The sequence below is a fragment of the Hyperolius riggenbachi genome, chromosome 4 (genome assembly GCF_040937935.1).
Source record: "Hyperolius riggenbachi isolate aHypRig1 chromosome 4, aHypRig1.pri, whole genome shotgun sequence".
Classification (NCBI taxonomy): Eukaryota; Metazoa; Chordata; class Amphibia; order Anura; family Hyperoliidae; genus Hyperolius; species Hyperolius riggenbachi.
The window spans coordinates 463953342-463971527 of NC_090649.1; the positions used below are offsets into that span (position 1 = coordinate 463953342).

At 42.9% G+C, this 18186-nt stretch overlaps 1 protein-coding gene across 1 annotated transcript in view; it reads right to left on the reverse strand.

Annotated features, from left to right (window-relative positions):
- Nucleotides 1-442: 442 nt before the first annotated feature.
- LOC137504429 (calpain-8-like) overlaps nucleotides 443-18186 on the reverse strand; it is a 128404-nt gene continuing 110660 nt past the window's right edge. The window contains exons 14-22 of the mRNA XM_068232840.1: nucleotides 17094-17130; nucleotides 13979-14044; nucleotides 11266-11323; nucleotides 10486-10550; nucleotides 9530-9598; nucleotides 7460-7538; nucleotides 3651-3767; nucleotides 2043-2101; nucleotides 443-678 (exon numbers count right to left, since the gene is read on the reverse strand). Of these exons, the coding sequence (XP_068088941.1) occupies nucleotides 655-678; nucleotides 2043-2101; nucleotides 3651-3767; nucleotides 7460-7538; nucleotides 9530-9598; nucleotides 10486-10550; nucleotides 11266-11323; nucleotides 13979-14044; nucleotides 17094-17130 (574 nt within the window). The 3' untranslated portion in view covers nucleotides 443-654. The remainder of the gene's footprint in view (nucleotides 679-2042; nucleotides 2102-3650; nucleotides 3768-7459; nucleotides 7539-9529; nucleotides 9599-10485; nucleotides 10551-11265; nucleotides 11324-13978; nucleotides 14045-17093; nucleotides 17131-18186) is intronic.

The following is an 18186-nucleotide window of genomic DNA, read 5'->3' on the forward strand; positions in this document are numbered from 1 at the left end:
CTCGCCAGGTCTTTGTTGGCGATAACAACCCGTTAGTTATCACTTCCTTACTCCCCCCTTTTTTTTAATGAATTCAATTCATTCAGTTTACTGACACAAACAACGTTTTCATTACCGCACTATTAACGCATGCGGTAAAACATGCGTAAAATTTTATGATTCCACTATCAATAACATACCATGCGGTAATTTACCGCTTTGGCGATAACGCATGCGGTAATCGTTTATGAATCGAGGCCAATGTATTTATTCTTAAAAGCGCTCGGGAATTGCTATACAAAGCGCATTTTTCAGGTACTTAGCGATTTCCATACACCTTCCATTGAGCCAAAACGCTTAAATAATGGTACAGGCAGCACTTTGGTAAGCGGAAAGCAATCAAAACGATCGCATGTGAACTCTCTCAGAGGGAATCATTGCACAAGCGCAAAAAAAAAAAAAAAAAAAGCCCAAGCACTGAAAAACTCTACCCTAACAAAACACACATGTATATCAAGAGCTAAAGACTGCCACTAAAAATGTTATGTTGTCATTGGGAGTCTACTGGGATATCTGACACCATGGGTGGCCCTAATCCACAGAGCTCGTGTTGTACTGAGATAGGAAAAGGGTACAAAAACATTTCATCCAACATTTCATCCATAACGTCCTCTTCTAGGCTACCGTAGAACAAAGCCACTGTAGAGACAAGAAAGGGATTGAGGATTACCATAAACTAATACATCAGCTAATCATACTCAACAAAGTATTACAAAGTCCAGGAAAAAGTTATGTAAGTGGAGAGCATTGTCATTAAGGTATTGTAAAGTGTTAAAGTGGCCATACTGTACATCAGTAGACTTTTCGGCTGATTGACCATCAGATTTGATCATTATCAGTGTGTTGGTGGTGCTAGGTGGTGGATGCAGTGATGGGCCGAAATTTCGCATCGAAATTCGCATTTTTGCATCGTAATCAGAATGCGACATTTCAGGGAGAATCGCATAATTTTTCACATAATTTTCTTACAATTTCGTGAATTTTTTTGCCGACTTTGGCAGTGGTACATAAGTTAAGGAAAATATTGGGTACAAGTCGAAAAAAAGAATATTTCAAAAAGACATTGTAATTTTTTAGAAAATGGATTTTAAAACGCAAAGAAAAATGGTTTTAAACTGTCATTTTTCCAAGTTTAAAAACCACTTTTTCTTTGTACATTTTAAATCGGTTTGCTCAAAAATGATATGGTCTATTTGGAAAATTCTTTTTTTAACTTGTACCCACTATTGCCTTTAACATAGGTAGCAATTTTGGTGTCAATAGCTTGTATGGTGGCTTTGCTATTAACCTCCAAAATCGGCAAAAAAATTTGCGAAATCTCTTGAAATTACGCTAATTTTTATGCGAAATTAGGAATGACTATGAAATCAATTTAGTTTGCAAATCACAATTACGTATAGGCGTAATTGCGAAAATGTATGCGAAATTTAGCAAAATCCTAATTTTTCTGATACCGATCATCACTAGGTGGATGTATAGGTTGAGAGAAGAGTAAAACTCTGGTTGGTTGCGCAGGCAGCACAGGGGTGAGGAGATAGGAGGCTGGTTGAGAGAAGAGTAAAGCTCTGGTTGGTTGCGCAGGCAGCACAGGAGTGAGGAGATAGGAGGCTGGTTGAGAGAAGAATAAAGCTCTGGTTGGTTGGGCAGGCAGCACAGGAGTGAGGAGATAGGAGGCTGGTTGAGAGAAGAGTAAAGCTCTGGTTGGTTGCGCAGGCAGCACAGGAGTGAGGAGATAGGAGGCTGGTTGAGAGAAGAGCAAAGCTCTGGTTGGTTGTGCAGGCAGCACAGGGGTGAGGAGATAGGAGGCTGGTTGAGAGAAGAGTAAAGTTCTGGTTGGTTGTGCAGGCAGCACAGGGGTGAGGAGATAGGAGGCTGGTTGAGAGAAGAGTAAAGTTCTGGTTGGTTGTGCAGGCAGCACAGGGGTGAGGAGATAGGAGGCTGTGCGCACAAAGAAAGAAGTTGTGTGGGAAGGTAAAGTTCTGTGTGGCTTAAGATTTCCATACCTCAGGTAAAGTGAGTTTGATGTTCCCATGGTTATCCTTGTCCAAAATGTTAAACATTTCTAGAAGGAAATAAACAAAATCTTTTAAATTAGAAACCAATCCATTCACCTGAAACTTGTGCTGTAATAATATTAACTACTTATAGATAAAACCGTAACCAAGAATTGAACTTTATCCCAATCAATAACTGATACCCCCCTTTCCCATGACAGATCATCAGTGGGCTCTGTATGGCTGATATTGTGGTGAAACCCCTCCCACAGTGTGATGTCAGGACTACGGTCCTGACATCACACTGTGGGAGCCTTGTTGCATTGTGGGAAATAACAGCTGTTTATAGCTGTTTCCAACTGCCAAAAAAGCAAGCAGCTTCTCCTCCACTGCACTGACATCATCTGCCAGCACTAAAAATGTCACTATGTGATAAATGTCAGAATGTATATCCGGGAGAGGAAAGATTTTACAATGGGCAAACACTGACTAAATAATTTATACATAATTATTGTAAAAATGAGGCACTTTTTGATTACATTATTTTCACTGGAGTTCCTCTTTAAGTACCAGCAGTCTCTGGCCTCTTAAGGACCAGAGACTTTCTGGTACAAAAACGGGGCTCACCGACAATGAATGTGATTGGCTCCGAGTGATCACAGGGTCAGGAGCCGGATGTCATCATGATGGCAGAGTGAGTGGGCTGCAGTGATGGGAGAGCAGCGGGAGCGTGCAGAGCGGTAATTGACTTCCATGAAAACCAGAGCAATTCACATATGCCAAAAAACAACACTACCAAGTGTTGCCTATCTCTATGAAGATTCTCAGAGCTTATCTGGTGAAATCAGTCTCTGACATCACTGTGGTGAAATCCTGGCCTACACTTCTCAGTTACTTGTTTAGGCACATTTCTTTTAACTCCTTAGGGACCACACAGCTGTGGCCCTTAAAGAGACTCTGTAACAAAATGTTCAACCTTATTTCTTCTATCCTGTACGTTCCTATGCCTGTTCTAATGTGCTCTGGATTACTGCAGCCTTTTCTAGCTGCACTGTATATCTAATCTTTTCTTTGTCAACCTTTGTCAACCCAGAAAGGAATGCACTGGCTCTGCTGTGATAGGGAGATGTTATGCACGCCCCCTCCACGCTCCCTGCAGGCTCTGTGTGTGTGTGCTTTGTTTATTAGTCACAGGCAGGGTCTCTGCTCTCAATTTCAGCTTCTCTGAGGGGGGAGGGAGCTGCCCATGCTGAGAAACTATGAGAATCCCTGACTGGAGTGCAGATAATTCACTATGTAATAAAAACTTGTAGTATACTGTAACATGCAATCCACATGATGAAAAGTAGTGCAATAAAACCACAGGATCAAACCACAGTTGATCCTGTGGTTTTATTGCACTACTTTTTGTCATGTGGATTTTAATAATAAAGAACAGACACTTTTTCAATCGAGCCAAGTCTGGTTTGTGGATCCTTTCTTCCTGGTTTATGCTAGCGGCCTGGCTCTCCAGATCCTGCACCGACTGGTATGATCTACAATGGGGGTAGAGCGTTTATGAACTTGCTTTCTGCATAACAAAGTCCATGTTGCCCTGACGAAGGTCCTAGCACTTACTGAACAGGGTCTCCAGACGTATGATGCAGGAAATGAAGGAGTCAAAGTTGATGGTCAGGTCGGAGGAAGCATAGCGCTTTGTGATGATCTCCTGGATCTGGTTATTAAGTTGGAATCCTGGAAATAATAAAATCACAGTGACTATTTTCTGCATGTTATGGTGCATCGTGAAATCAGTAGCTATAAGATAATTAAATTCCCAAACCACTGCTTGTTCCAAGTATTACTGAAGCCAGTAGGCCTGCACAATAGATGGGGTGACTGCCATTTTTTAACAGGACATAAAGATAGCAGCTTCCACATTAAAGGGAACCCGAGGTGAGAGGGGTATGCAGGCTGCTATTTTTATTACCTTTTAACCCATGCTGTGCTTCCTAAACTTCTGCCAGCAAATCTTGTTTAGCTGCCTAGTACAGCCAAATGAGTGGGCAGCAGGGAGCAGTTCTAGTTACCTGTTCCGGATAGCTTCTTCTGTTCCTCTACTGGCAGCTCTTAACTTCCAACAGGTCTTCTGGGTCCCGATCACATGATATGACATATGATCGGGATCCAGGAGACCGTGTCAGCTTTACAGCGCCAACCAGTGGTGGAAGAGGGATGATGGAAGAGATAGAATAGACTTTTCCATCACCCCTCTTTTACCACCGGGTGGCACTGTAACACTGACAAGGTCTCCTGGATACCGATTACAGAGAAGACATGTCGGGGTTATATCACCCCAGTTGAGGAAGAAGCTGATTCAGCCGTCCAGACAGGTAACTATGAAAGCTCCCTGCCGCCCACTCTGCATACTCTGCTAGACTGCCAGGCACACTTCACCAGCAGCAGGAAAAATTGAGCCCTGCCACCAAATGAAGTTTTACTTTATTGGCTGCTATAAGGTTAACCTATTTTGGTTCCTGGACGTAGAAACTACGTCCAGGAACCATGCGTGCTACCGCGCGCTCCCGCGGCCGATCGCGCGCGTGCACGCGCACTCCTGGCCACGGATTCGGTAGCCACGGAATCAATGTATCGGGCTATGGTGCCCGATCATTGATTCCTCTCCCCCGCTGAAAAAGCGACAGCTTCTCTCGGAAGCTGTGCTTTTTCTGGCCGTTGCCTCCCCTCTGCGTCACTCTAAGCGTGTGCTACGCTTAGAGTGACATCATGTAAACAAACTCATGGCCACCATCTTGTGGCCAAAAAGTAAAACTACAACTAAAAAGTAAAAAAAATTCAAAACAACACACAATTACATTATAAAACTATAGTTTACATCCCATCCTACTAAAAATACCCAAATAAAATGTTTAATATAAAAAAAAAACATTACAATTAAAAAAAACATGTAAATATTTACCTAAGGGTCTAAACTTTTTAAATATCAATGTAAAGATGAAATATTTCTATATATTTTTTATTTTAAACTTGTAAATAGTGATAGATGCAAAACGGAAAAAATGCACCTTTATTTCCAAATAAAATATTGTCGCCATACATTGTGATAGGGACATAATTTTAACAGTGTAATAACCGGGACATATAGGCAAATACAATAAGTGAGTTTTAATTATGGAGGCATGTATTATTTTAAAACTATAATGGCTGAAAACTGAGAAATAATGATTTTTTCAGTTTTTTTTCTTATTCTTCCTGTTAAAATGCATTTACAGTAAAGTGGCTCTTAGCAAAATGTACCCCCCAAAGAACGCCTAATTGGTTGCGGAAAAAACAAGATATAGATCAGTTCATTGTGATAAGTAGTGATAAAGTTATAGGCTAATGAATGGGAGGTGAACATTTCTCAAGTGAAAACGACGGAACGCGAATGGGTTAAAGGATACCCGAGGTGACATGTGACATGATGAGATAGACATGTGTATGTATAGTGCCTAGCACACAAATAACTATGCTGTGTTCCTTTTTTTCTTTCTCTGCCTGAAAGAGTTAAATATCAGGTATGTAGGTGGCTGACTCAGTCCTGACTCAGACAGGAAGTGACTACAGTGTGACCCTCACTGATAAGAAATTCCAACTATAAAACACTTCCCTAGCAGAAAATCGCTTCTGAGAGCAGGAAAGAGATGAAAAGGGTCAATAGTTCGTAGATTTTAGCTCTGGCCTACTTCAATGAATGTGTCATTGAGCAAAAACAATAAAACAGTTAAAACTTAAAAAGTAGATTTAAACATAAAATAAAAATGTGGATTATCTTAAAAAAATCATTTTTAGGAGAAGGAAGATAGATACAATTGTTTATTTCATTAATTTATTTTTGCCTTGGGTGTCCTTCAAACAATGGTAGTTGCCTGACGGCCCTGTTGATAATAGTGTCTGAGTCACAACCCTGAAACAAGCATGTGGCTAATCCACTCAGACTTGAGTTGTAGCACCCGATCTGCTGCATGCTTGTTCAGGGTCTATGGCTAAAAGTATTAGAGACACAGGATCAGAGGGAAAGCCAGGCAACTTTCATTGTTTAAAAGGAAATAAAAAGGAAATAAAAAGGGCAGCCTCCATATCCCTCTCACCTCGGGTTCCCTTTAAGGTACCGTTTAAGGTGAGTGATAACATGAAAACAACCCTGGAACTGGAGTTTTTGTTTATAAACAATCAAGAGTGGATTGGATAAGTATATAAAACTGTAAAGTATAAAACCCCCAGTGGACAGCACGGTGGCGTGGTGATAAGCACTCTTGCCTTGCAGCGCTGTGTCCCTGGCTTGAATCCCAGTCAGGGCACTATCTGCACAGAGTTTGTATGTTCTCGCGTGTCTGTGTGGGTTTCCTCCGGGCACTCCGATTTCCTCCCAACATCCCAAAAACATACAGAGAAGTTAACTGGTTTCCTCCTTAATTGGCCCTAGGCTACGATACATACACTACACAATATAGACGTATGACTATGGTAGGAATTAGACTGGGATCACCTCTGAGCGACAGTTAGGTGACAAGACAATATAACTGTTATGCACTTCCATAGAGGCAAAGGGGGCAACTACCCCAGGGCCCCTGCATTCCTAGGGGTCCCCGAGTCATCCCATTTCCCTCATATGACTGCCGGCCAAATGCTCTCACACGTTTCCCCCTCCACTGCAGCTTCCAGCCAGAGAGTCCCCCTGCACGCTTCTCCCTCCCCGCTTGCTCTCCTCCTCCCCCCGCAGCGTAACGGGGGCAATAGGAGAGACACACCCTCATCTCATCCAAGTTCCAAGCGATGCAGCTGCAGCAGCTCCCGTCTATCCCCCCTGTAGTTACTCTGCCCTTCACTTGCTGCTGATCCATTCGAAGCAGGAAGTGAAGGGCAAAGTAACTACAGTGGAGATGGACGGGAGCTGCTGCAGCTGCATCGCTTGGAACTTGGATGAGATGAGGGCGTGTCTCTCCAATTGCCTCTGTTATGCTGCAGGGGGGGGGGGAGCAAGTGGGGAGGGAGAAGCGAGCAGGGGGCCTCTCTGGCTGGAAGCCGCAGTGGAGCGGGAAACGTGTGGGAGCATCTGGCCAGGTCTATGTAGGCTATTTTGCTGAAGCACCAGCAGCTACAGCAATTAAGTGAGATGGGAGAGGAATTAGGAGGGAGCACATCTGACTATCACTTGGGATGTAGGAAGGGGTGGGGGGGTCAGGGGGGCCCCTGGTTACTTGTGCCCCATTTGAGCTAGAACGGGCATCTTCCACCCATCGTTGTGGAAGATGCTTGCGCTATACTGTATAAATACTAAATAAAAATAATATTGACCCATTCTGGCGAGGACTCTGAGGTCCTTCTGCAGAGGATGTGGGATTCATGTATACATATATTTCCATAAAAACAGCCTGAGGAATTACCTGCATCGTTCAGGGCTGTCCTCATTTCATAGGAGTCCATGGTACCTGATTTATCCGTATCAGCCTTACAGAATATGTCCTGAGGGCAGAAGATAGGTTACACTGAGTATCGGGATCAAGGAGATTTCTGTAGTGTATACCCTGTGGTGTCCTCACCCTATGCATTGTGAATCACCAGATAGTTTGACCAAATGGAGGGTTCAAACATAGCACAGATTAATCCAGCCTCAACTCTGGCATCCTAAAAGTTAATCCTGTATCTAGACTGGCCCTTGATAACTTTACATGTGACGAAACCGGTCGGGTTTAACTGGCAAGACCGGACGATGCTGGATTATTCAGATCCGGACCTGACCCTGAATGGCCATACAATGATTTTATGTGTTTTTAAGCGTGGACAATAACAATAAACTTTTTGGAAGGTTAGATTCACTTTTTTTTTTAAATCCCAGGTCCCCCGCCCCACCGGGATTTATTCTTGTTGGGTAAGGCAGCCTAGTGCCCTGTGTACTATTATTGTCTCTATTTCCTTTCTATGGAATCCTTTCCCTCTTTTCATGATTATTGACATCAGACATTTTACTGTATATGAGGGAATATTTGTGTGCATTATATACCTGCCCATTATTTACCATTTATTACAAGAATTTATACAGTATTATCTACATTGCATTTGGTCTGCTGCTAGCTGTGTCAGTTTCTAATTGCTTGTATGATTGGGATAAGTCCCTAATACAATTTGTGATATTTCGGCATTTAGGACTATTTGTATTTTGTTTAGCCATTGATAGCTTTCTTCTTTTCCCATTGTGGCAAACCTTACCCATGAAATCGTAATTACAAAAATTAAGTGAAATTTAATGAAACCAAAATTGCTCATTACGATCAACACTAGTTACAGTGCGCAAAACAGTTTCCATTACAAGGCAAGGCGTCAGTGTAAGTACCTTTAGTGTCAGTCTTGTAGCTATGGGGCTTTGGGCCCCAGTGCAGGTTTTACATTGGTCCCCCCAAGCACTCCATACAATATATACAGTATATTATCTATACACACACACACACAAAACAACTCATATGGCGCAACAAAACCTGCCAAGTACATCCACGGTATGGGTTTGATTCACTATAACAAATAGCATGCCTTATCAGAGTTAACATGCCTTATCCAAGTAACACATGCCTTATCCGAGTAACACATGGCTTATCAGCGTTAACATGCCTTATCAGAGTAACATATGCCTTATCAATTTTAACATGCTTTATCAGAATAACACATGCCTTATCAGAGGTAATGCACCTTATCAGAGTCAGGGCTTGCAAAAATGCTTTGTATAGCAATTTCCCCAGCGCTTTCATGAATAAATACATTGTATTTATTCATTTCTGAGTGAAAGAGTTCACTTCCTGACTGAAGTCAGGAAGTAAAAAAAACAGAATTGCTCTGCAAAAGCGCTTAGAAAAGCGATTTATAAAAATCGCAGCGCGCAGGTAAGAAAAAAATCCTGCCAAGTGACAGGCAGCGTATTGGGCCAATCAAAGTGCGGGGATAATGTCCTTTAAAGTGATTGGACCCGCAGGGGCTCAGGGCAGGACGAGTGGAGCTCTCGTCATTGCCAATTAGCAGGCATAAGTTCATAACACTCACTAGGCTATTCTGATAAGGCACATTAACTCTGATAAGACGTGTTACTCTGATAAGGCACGCTAACTCTGATAAGACATATGTTACTCTGATAAGGCACATCAACTCTGATAAGGCATGTGTTACTCTAATAAGGTACACTATTTGTTATAGTGAATCAACCCCTATAAGAGGTGTAAGCAGAGGAGGGGAAAAGGTTGTTAATGATTACCACTATTCAAAGCATATATAGACGTAATCATTACCAGCATAGCACCATTGAAGAGCTAATGCTGTGGTTGGGGAGAGCCCTTAGCCCAAGGGCCCCAGTGCGGTCGCATCCTCTGCATCCCGTATTGCTTAGTGCTAGTAGGACAGGTTATGAAATAATCCTTTCCTGTGGATTGGTGTGTAGTTACAGTATTTCACGCAGCGAGAGTTTACTGTACCGCATATTTCTGTATCTTCAGCCACAGAGCTTTACATTCTGTCAGGGTCAGAGTTGCCGTTCCTTGCATCTGAAATCACCTGAGTTAAGGATCATTTTTGCAATGCCAATATCAGTGTTTTATTCCACGGGTCACCTGTGAGTCAGCATAAAGTCTGTGTTTTAGTAAAAAAAAAAAAGTGTTATAACATTTGTCAGTGATGCACAAGCCATTTTGTAGTTATAGAAGGTCTATTTTTATAGGCGCTCGTCCTACGCCATTCTTATCTGCTCTGCCCTTCTGATCCTATGCTGGGACCCTTTTTACAATATTCAATGTTAAAGGGAACCTGAGATGGGCATATACAGTAAACACAAAATCTACATACCTGGGGCTTTCTCCAGCCCCCTCCAGGCTAATCGATCCCACGGCGTCTTCCTCCGACTCCCCGTTCGTCCGCAATTTGCCCCAATTTGCCCCGGAACGTCCTCCGGTCCAGGACCAACTGTGCATGCTCGGCCTGGCCGCATGCGCGCCCCTGCCGCATTTGCCGGAAGCGTTCTGCGTCTGTGCAGTGCTACTAAGCAAGCGCAGAACGCTTCCAGTGATGGGAGCGAGACGGGGAAGCGCACCTGGCCAGACTACATCTGCGCTGACTGGCTCCGACTGGAGGATCTTCCAGGGTCAATTGCGGACGAAGGAGGAGGCGACTGAGGACGACTGGAGAGGGCTGGAGGAAGCCCCAGGTACGTATACATTTTTAAAGTGGCCCCATCTGAGGTACACTTTAATATTGAATATTGCTCGCAGCCAAACTGTGCAGCCCGCCTCTGAACAGTAACACAGAGACGCTCATGCACGACTTTTTCCTCCACGGACGAGCGGCGTGTGTGCTACTGCGCAGGCATAATTCCTAGTGGTGCTTGCGCAGTGCAGCTGCAATCATACATAGGCTTCAAGTTTGCTTTAAAGGATACATCCATGAGGGAGACCATCTCTTTGCAGGTCATTATTGTAAAGCCATTTGATTTCAAGTTTGTTCCTAAAATCACAAATGCAACCAATTAAAATAAGCAATGTGCAATCCTGTTTTCATGTCCTCTTAGTTATCTAAGATTGGGTTAGTGGGCGTGTGTTCTCACTGCGTTAGTACAGGTAACATTTCTGTGTGCTGCCTGCGTATGGCAATCCTACCAGAGCTTAGTGGATCAGGGCCCAAGCGTCTTATCATTTGTCATCACTTACTTCCTTTAACCAATAGATGCCACCTCCTTGTGAGACAAGTATTGCTGCTATTTAACCCATCAGCAGCTTCAATAGAGTTATCTCATTTGAGATAAGTGTGCTGCTTTTGACCTCAGTCGGCAGAACTCGTTGAGCTGTAAATTCTTGGAATGCTTTGATCTCTCTCTACTGGCAGAAAATATAGAAACTGAAAGCAGAAGTCTTCTGTTATTGTCTCACACTACCCCCTAGTGACAAGTGGCAATATTACATCAGTACTAATTAGAAGTAAGGAAATGTAACAAATAATAAATATTAAAATAAAATATTGCTAAAACAAATTGGCCAGGAGTACTTGAAAGTCTTGAAATAAATTGGCTGCTAAAATGTTAAAGTATAAATCTATGAGCCAACAAAGCCGCCCAATCTTTACAAAATGGATGACTGTCAGCCCTGCTGTGCAGACATGAATGATGCAGAGCTAAAGGGCCTGTCGTACCGCAGTCTCTGACATCAATGAAAGGGTAACTTACTCTTGGCAAGAAGCTTGTTGAAAACAGTCTGAATATCCTTTGCATTGACTTCATCTTTCTATAAGAAGAGATAAGAAGACAAAAACAATCATTCAAATATAACAATATATTTGCAGTATCCCCTCAATGAAAATGCACACACCCCAGATAGCGGTATTAGGAGGCCTTTGTGCCCCCTCCCCCAAATAGCGCTATTAGGTGGCCTCTGTCCCCTCATGTCCCCCAGTTAGCAGAATTAGGAGGCCTTTGTGCACTCTCCAGATAGTAGCCTTTGGGTCCCCAACCCCATGCCCTAAATAGTGGGGGTATGTAACCTTTGTCCCATCCCCCAGTTAGCGGCATTAGCTGGCCTGTGTCCCCCCCTTAACCCACAGATAGCTATATTACGTGGCCTTTGCCTAACTGTAGGAACTGTGCAGTCCAGCAGGATTGTGGGAATTTATTTTAGCTGCAGTAACAAGCTTATCTCAGCAGGCAAATAACAAAGATTCCTATTCTGGATAAGATAAGGACACACCCCCCAAAGAGTTTACAAGCCTATTGTCCAGGTGATGTTTGCTGTGGGAGGGACAGTAAGCTGCGGCAGTAGGGAGGGGAAATTATCAATGAGCTAGGTTAAAAAAAGAAAAGGGTAAAAAAGTGATGTCACTTTTGGTATCACAGAGAGACAGTAAAGATGGAAACCAGCAGAAATATTATTTTCTTCTTTTCATATCACATTTCTCCTAAATCTAACAGTGAACACTAAAAACAGCAGGCTGGTAAGCTAAATAAGTAATTTCTTATTGGGTTATTTTTTTTTTCCCATTAAAAATGATTTTCATTAAAGAGGAACTTCAGCCTAAACATTAGTTATGTTAATTAAAATAGATGGGTAATATATCTTACCCATCCTGTTTTAAAAGAACAGGCAAATGTTTGATTTCATGAGGGCAGCCATCTTTTTGGTTGAAAGGAGGTGACAGGGAGCGTAAGAGACACAGTTCCAACTGTCCTGTGTCCTGATCGCCCCTCCCAGTTGCTAGGCAACATGAATAACAACATAGGAAAGACCATCATGCTTTGCAAAGCATCAGAGAAAAAAAGCATGGGCAGTTTTTTTGATGGGTGGAGCTTAGCTAATAATGCAGCTAAAAATGATGCTTTGGTAAGAAAAACAAAGTTCTGATGCTGTGAAACTGTTAAAGAAACGCCAAGCCTTTTCAGTTCTGCTGAGTAGATTTTTAGTCCAGAGGTTCACTTTAAAGAGGATCTGTAACATCAAAAGATCCCCTGGGGGGTACTCACCTCGGGTGGGGGAAGCCTCCGGATCCTAATGAGGCTTCCCGCGCCGTCCTCCATCCCTCAGGGGTCTCGCTGCAGCCCTCCGAGAATAATGACGTCAATATTTACCTTCCTGGCTCCTGCGCAGGCGCTCTGATGGCTGTCGGCTCCGAACTACACGGAAATACCCGATCGCCGTCGGGTCTGCTCTACTGCGCAGGCGCAAGTTTCCGGCACCTGCGCAGTAGAGCGGACCCGACTGAGATCGGGTATTTCCGTGTAGTTCGGAGCCGAGAGCAGCCACAGCGCCCCCGCTGGAGCCTGCAAAGGTAAATATTGAACTGACAGTCGGCTCTGTTGCCGGCTGTTCGGAGGGCTGCAGCGAGACCCCCGTGGGACAGAGGACGGCATAGGAAGCCTCATTAGGATCCGGGGGCTTCCCCCACCCGAGGTGAGTACCCCCCAGGGGATCTTTTTGACGTTACAGAGTCTCTTTAAGGGATGTGTCCAAATAAATAAGAAACCAATCTTAATCCTTTGCACTCAAAAAGCATACGCACACAGCAACCTGTGACACAGGCAAGGGCATATACTGGAGATAACATACAAGTATGGCAGCCTAGACTGCATGCTGTAAGTACTGTATGAATGGGTACTGCCACACATCAAGAAATAGACTTATTAATATTTAAGCAGTTAAAAAAACTCAACAATCATAAAAAGCCAATTATTACACACACAGCAAGCAAACTCCAATGATGTGCAGATATTACTAAGAACAGGCAGATATCAATAACATGCAGACATTACCAACAATAAATAGTTATCAATGACAAGCAGACATTACCAATTTCAAGCGCTGCACAATATCTTGGCGCTTTACAAATAAAAGATAATGATAATAATATCAATCAGAAGCATTGAATACCAATGACTGGCATACAGTGATTGGACTATTCTAGAGAAAGGAAGGTAGTGATAGGAAGCAGTGGTAGATAGTGGGTTACAAGCAGTGATGGGTAGTGAGTGATAAACAATGACAGCTAGCGGGTGACAAGTCATGCCAGCTAAAGGGAGGAGGCAAGCAGTAAAAGCTGAAGGAGGGTAGGGGGGTGGGGGGTCAAGGTACAGTGACAGTTAGAGGGTGACAAGCAGTGACACCTAGGTGGTAATGATGAGAAGTCACAGCTAGGGGGTGATGGGTAGTAACAGATAGGGGGTGACAAGAAGTAGCAGCTAGGGGTTCATGAGAAGTGACAGCTAGGGGGTGATGGGTAGTAACAGATAGGGGGTGACAAGAAGTGGTTCATGAGCAGTGACAGCAGGGCATGAGGTGCAGTGACAGTTGGGGGTAGGCCTTGGTCTGTCAGTGGGGATACATTTGCTGCAGTGTGTTTTCCTGCTGAGTCCTTCCAATGACATTACTAAACAATTTCAGAAGTTGTCTTACATCTCCGACTAGTTTCAGGAATAGAGCCTTGAAGTCCCCAGACACGTCCTTTTCAGTAACTTGAGGCTGGACAGACGCAGAAAGGCAGAAACAGTAATGTTAGTATGTGACATTTATATCACAAAAATATCATTTGACTCTTTGACTCCTATTTTAATTTGTGTGGATTCCGTGAACCGGGGAAGGTCAATGAGATGCATGGATACAATTCTCAGTACACGTGAATGTTAGGGTGATTTTGTGCACATTTTTGAAAATGGACCAATGAAATGTAGCCGCATTTGAGTGTTTCATTTGTAATTGGCATAAATCTGCATAAAATTACCATAACATTTGCAGCAGCAAATCCTACTACTATCCCATTGGCCATCCCTGATGCGAGCACAGATAACCCACTACATCGGAGTTTGAAAGAAAATGAATCTCAAGCAGCAGTTTAAAAGAGGTACAGTTTAAAAGAGACTTACAGGGGTTGGACAAAATAATGGAAACACCTAACATTTTGGCATCATAATCTTTGTACATGTTTTAAAGAGAATCTGTATTGTTAAAATCGCACAAAAGTAAACATATGAGTGCGTTAGGGGACATCTCCTATTACCCTCTGTCACAATTTCGCCGCTCCTCGCCGCATTAAAAGTGGTTAAAAACAGTTTTAAAAAGTTTGTTTATAAACAAACAAAATGGCCACCAAAACAGGAAGTAGGTTGATGTACAGTATGTCCACACATAGAAAATACATCCATACACAAGCAGGCTGTATACACCCTTCCTTTTGAATCTCAAGAGATCATTTGTGTGTTTCTTTCCCCCTGCAGCTATCTTCCACTGAAGTGTCAGGCTGTTTCTTCCTGCAGAGTGCAGACAGCTCTGCCTGTATGTAATTCCTCAGTATGTGAAAGCCCAGACAGCTCAGAGGAGGATTTATCCAGCTTGTAAAAGATAATAGAGCAGAGAGAAGCTGCACTAATCTAAATAACACACAGCAGTGTGCAGAGAGGGGCCAGGAGGGGGGAGATGCATCACAGAACCACAACACTGAAGAACTTGGCAGCCTTCCAGACACAGGCTGACAAGTCTGACAAGAGAGAGATAAGTTGATTTATTACAGAGATGGTGATAGTAGAACGTGCTGCAGTAAGCCAGAGCACATTAGAATAGCTTTTGGAACTTGTAGGATGATAAAAAACAGGATGCCATTTTTGTTACGGAGTCTCTTTAAGCAATCAAAACTTGACATATGTTACATTTTTTTTGTTTATTATTTTTGTTATTTGATATGTTTAATTAAAATAATTGTTTTTTTTACAGATATTTAAACCAAAGTTGGTTATAATTTATAAAAATGGAAAAAAAAAATGAACACCTACAGAACCCAGTTTCCACAAAAACTGTTCGTCGGGAGCTGCATAAATCTGGATTCTATGGAAGAACTGAAATTAGAAAACTTCTGCTCTCAAAGACAAATGTTTCAAAGCGTTTAGAGTGGTGTAGAAACCACCAGAATTGGTCCCTCGAGCAGTGGAAAAATGTGATTTTCTCTGACGAATTATAATTTACCTTATTTACGACCTCTGGCGGAATGTACGTTTGGAGACAGCCGAAAGAAGCATTTCATCCAGACTGCCTCCTCCCAACTGTAAAACATGTCGGGGATTCTGTGATGATCTGGGCTGCTATTTCTTGGAAATCCGCCGGGCCAATGATTTCCTTTCATGGAAGAATTAACAGCCGAGACTATTTAGGAATTTTGGGCCACCAAGTTCATCCTATGGTTCAAGAACTGTTTCCGGAGGGGAATGCCATTTTTCAAGATGATAATGCCCCAATCCATACAGCTAGAATTGTTAAAGAATGGCACGAGGAGCATTCTAATGAAGTTGAGCATCTCATCTGGCCACCACAATCCCCAGACCTCAACATTATTGAGCATTTATGGTCGTTATTAGAGATTCAAGTAAGAAGTCGATTTCCACCGCCATTGTCTCTAAAAGAACTGGAGGGTGTTTTAACTAAAGAATGGGCTAAAATTCCTTTGGAACCAATTCACAATTTGTATGAATCAATACCTCGGAGAATTGAGGCTGTAATTGCTGCAAAAGGTGGACCTACACCATATTAAAATATATTTTGTTGATTTTCAAGGTGTTTCCATTATTTTGTCCAATCCCTGTATGTTCCTATTCTATTTACTTTTCCCCTGAGACTTCTCCCAGGAGGTTTTTTTTTTTTATCCTACGTAATAAATAAAAAAAACTTGGCACCTAAAAAACTGAAGTACTAAAAGTTAGATAAGAAAGTGCTGAAATGCTATCAAACTTATTTTAAATATTTTCTTGTGTGCTGTTGGCTTAAAGAGGAACTGTAACAAAGGACTGAACTTCTCGAATAGATCATCAGAGGGGTCTGTATTTCTGATATTGTGGTGAAACCCCTCCCACAGTGTGATGTCAGGACCATGGTCCTGACAGTTTTCGATGTGGGAAATGACAGCTGTTCTCAACTGCCAAGCAACCAATATTTCCCTCTGCGCATATATATTACTATAACAAAAACAGGGGTGTGGTTATAGATATATACTAAACCTGGTGCATCCATGGTGAAGGGGCATCTTGTGGATTATGCCCCCTTTGTACCTCATGCCCTCTTGTACCTCCCTGTGTCCTCCTCTACGCTCCTTGTGTCTCCCTGTGTCCTTCTCTGCCCCCCTTGTGTCCTCCTCTGTCCCCCTTGTGTCCGCCTCTGTCCCCCTTGTATCCGCCTCTGTCCCCCTTGTATCCGCCTCTATGCTCCTTTGTATCCCCCTTGTGTCCTCCTCTATGCCCCTTTGTGTCCCCCTGTGTCCTCCATTGCATTGGCACAGTACGGGGAGTCCCCTACATTGCGGCAGGTTAAAATGTTTGTATTGGCAGACATTCACAAACCAGGAACTCTCTGCATTTGGACTATAAGACGCAGAGACTTTTTTCCCCACTTTTGGGGTAGAAAAAGTAAGTCTCATAGTCCAAAAAATACAGTACACTTGATAATCCAGGCCCACACACTTTGGGGCTCACATGCCTATATTATCAGGTATCAGTATATTTTCAGTTTCTTATAAATTATAAATACTTACCTCATAAGGGTCAGCCTTTGTTACATCTCCAACTTCCCTGGGAAACACAAAATACAAATATAATTACAAAGAAATCATTTATAAACAAACAAACTTCCCAGTCAGCTTTTACTTGAGACACCACAACAAACCACTAAAACAAAAAACAAACAGAAAAAGGAATTATCCTTAAATTTAAATAAATATGTCACCCTCCATATCCCTCTCACTTCAGGTTCCCTTTCAAAAACACTGGTGGTCAGGTGCCCGCACATCAACTGATTTTGCAGCCCGATTGACTATCCAACAATTTCAAACATGTTTATCCGATTGATGATTTCATCAATTTTGGGCCAAATGCTTTGATCGGACATGCTGGGAGGATCTTGGTCAAAAGTGCTCAATCGCGTGCGCGGCGGTAATAGCCTCCTCCGGTGTCACTCTGTGTGGCAACAAGCAAGTGTGTGTGATGTCACACATACCCCATGTGATACATGAGCCACATGGTGGTGCTGGAGGGGTGACAGCAGGACAGGTGTGATATTACACTGCACGGGCACTGGGAGGGGCACATTTTACACTTGGCGGGTGGTCAGGCAGGCGGCAGAGGCCGATTTGGGATTGGTAATCGGACTGTGCTGTATGGGCAGGCAATAAATCTCTCTATGATCAGATTCAATCAGAGAGAGATCTGTCTTTTGGTTGATCTGCCTATACATCGCTATATGTATGAGAACCTTTACTTGTGTGGGAGATCACAATCTATTGGCAATGATCAATGAATCAGTGCATCAGCTCATCATCGCCCCTTTCTGTAGCCACAAGTAACATACAGTAGGTGCGGCTCAGTCATGACCAGAAACAGTCGAAGAGATGCTAATCATTCTGTTTTTAATGTAAATCATATGGCGTACGAGAGAAATCGCCACTAGGAGACTTGGGTGCAGGATATTGCCAATAGATGGCTCACCCTGCTTCTGTACAAGTCCCGGTGGCGTTAATTACTATTCCCCCTCCAGGTCCACGTGGATGGTGGGGAATGATGTAATTCAGCTTCCAGCTATTGCTGAGGGCCGAATTACAGTGTTTTAAAAGTAACTTTAGCTCCGTCTTC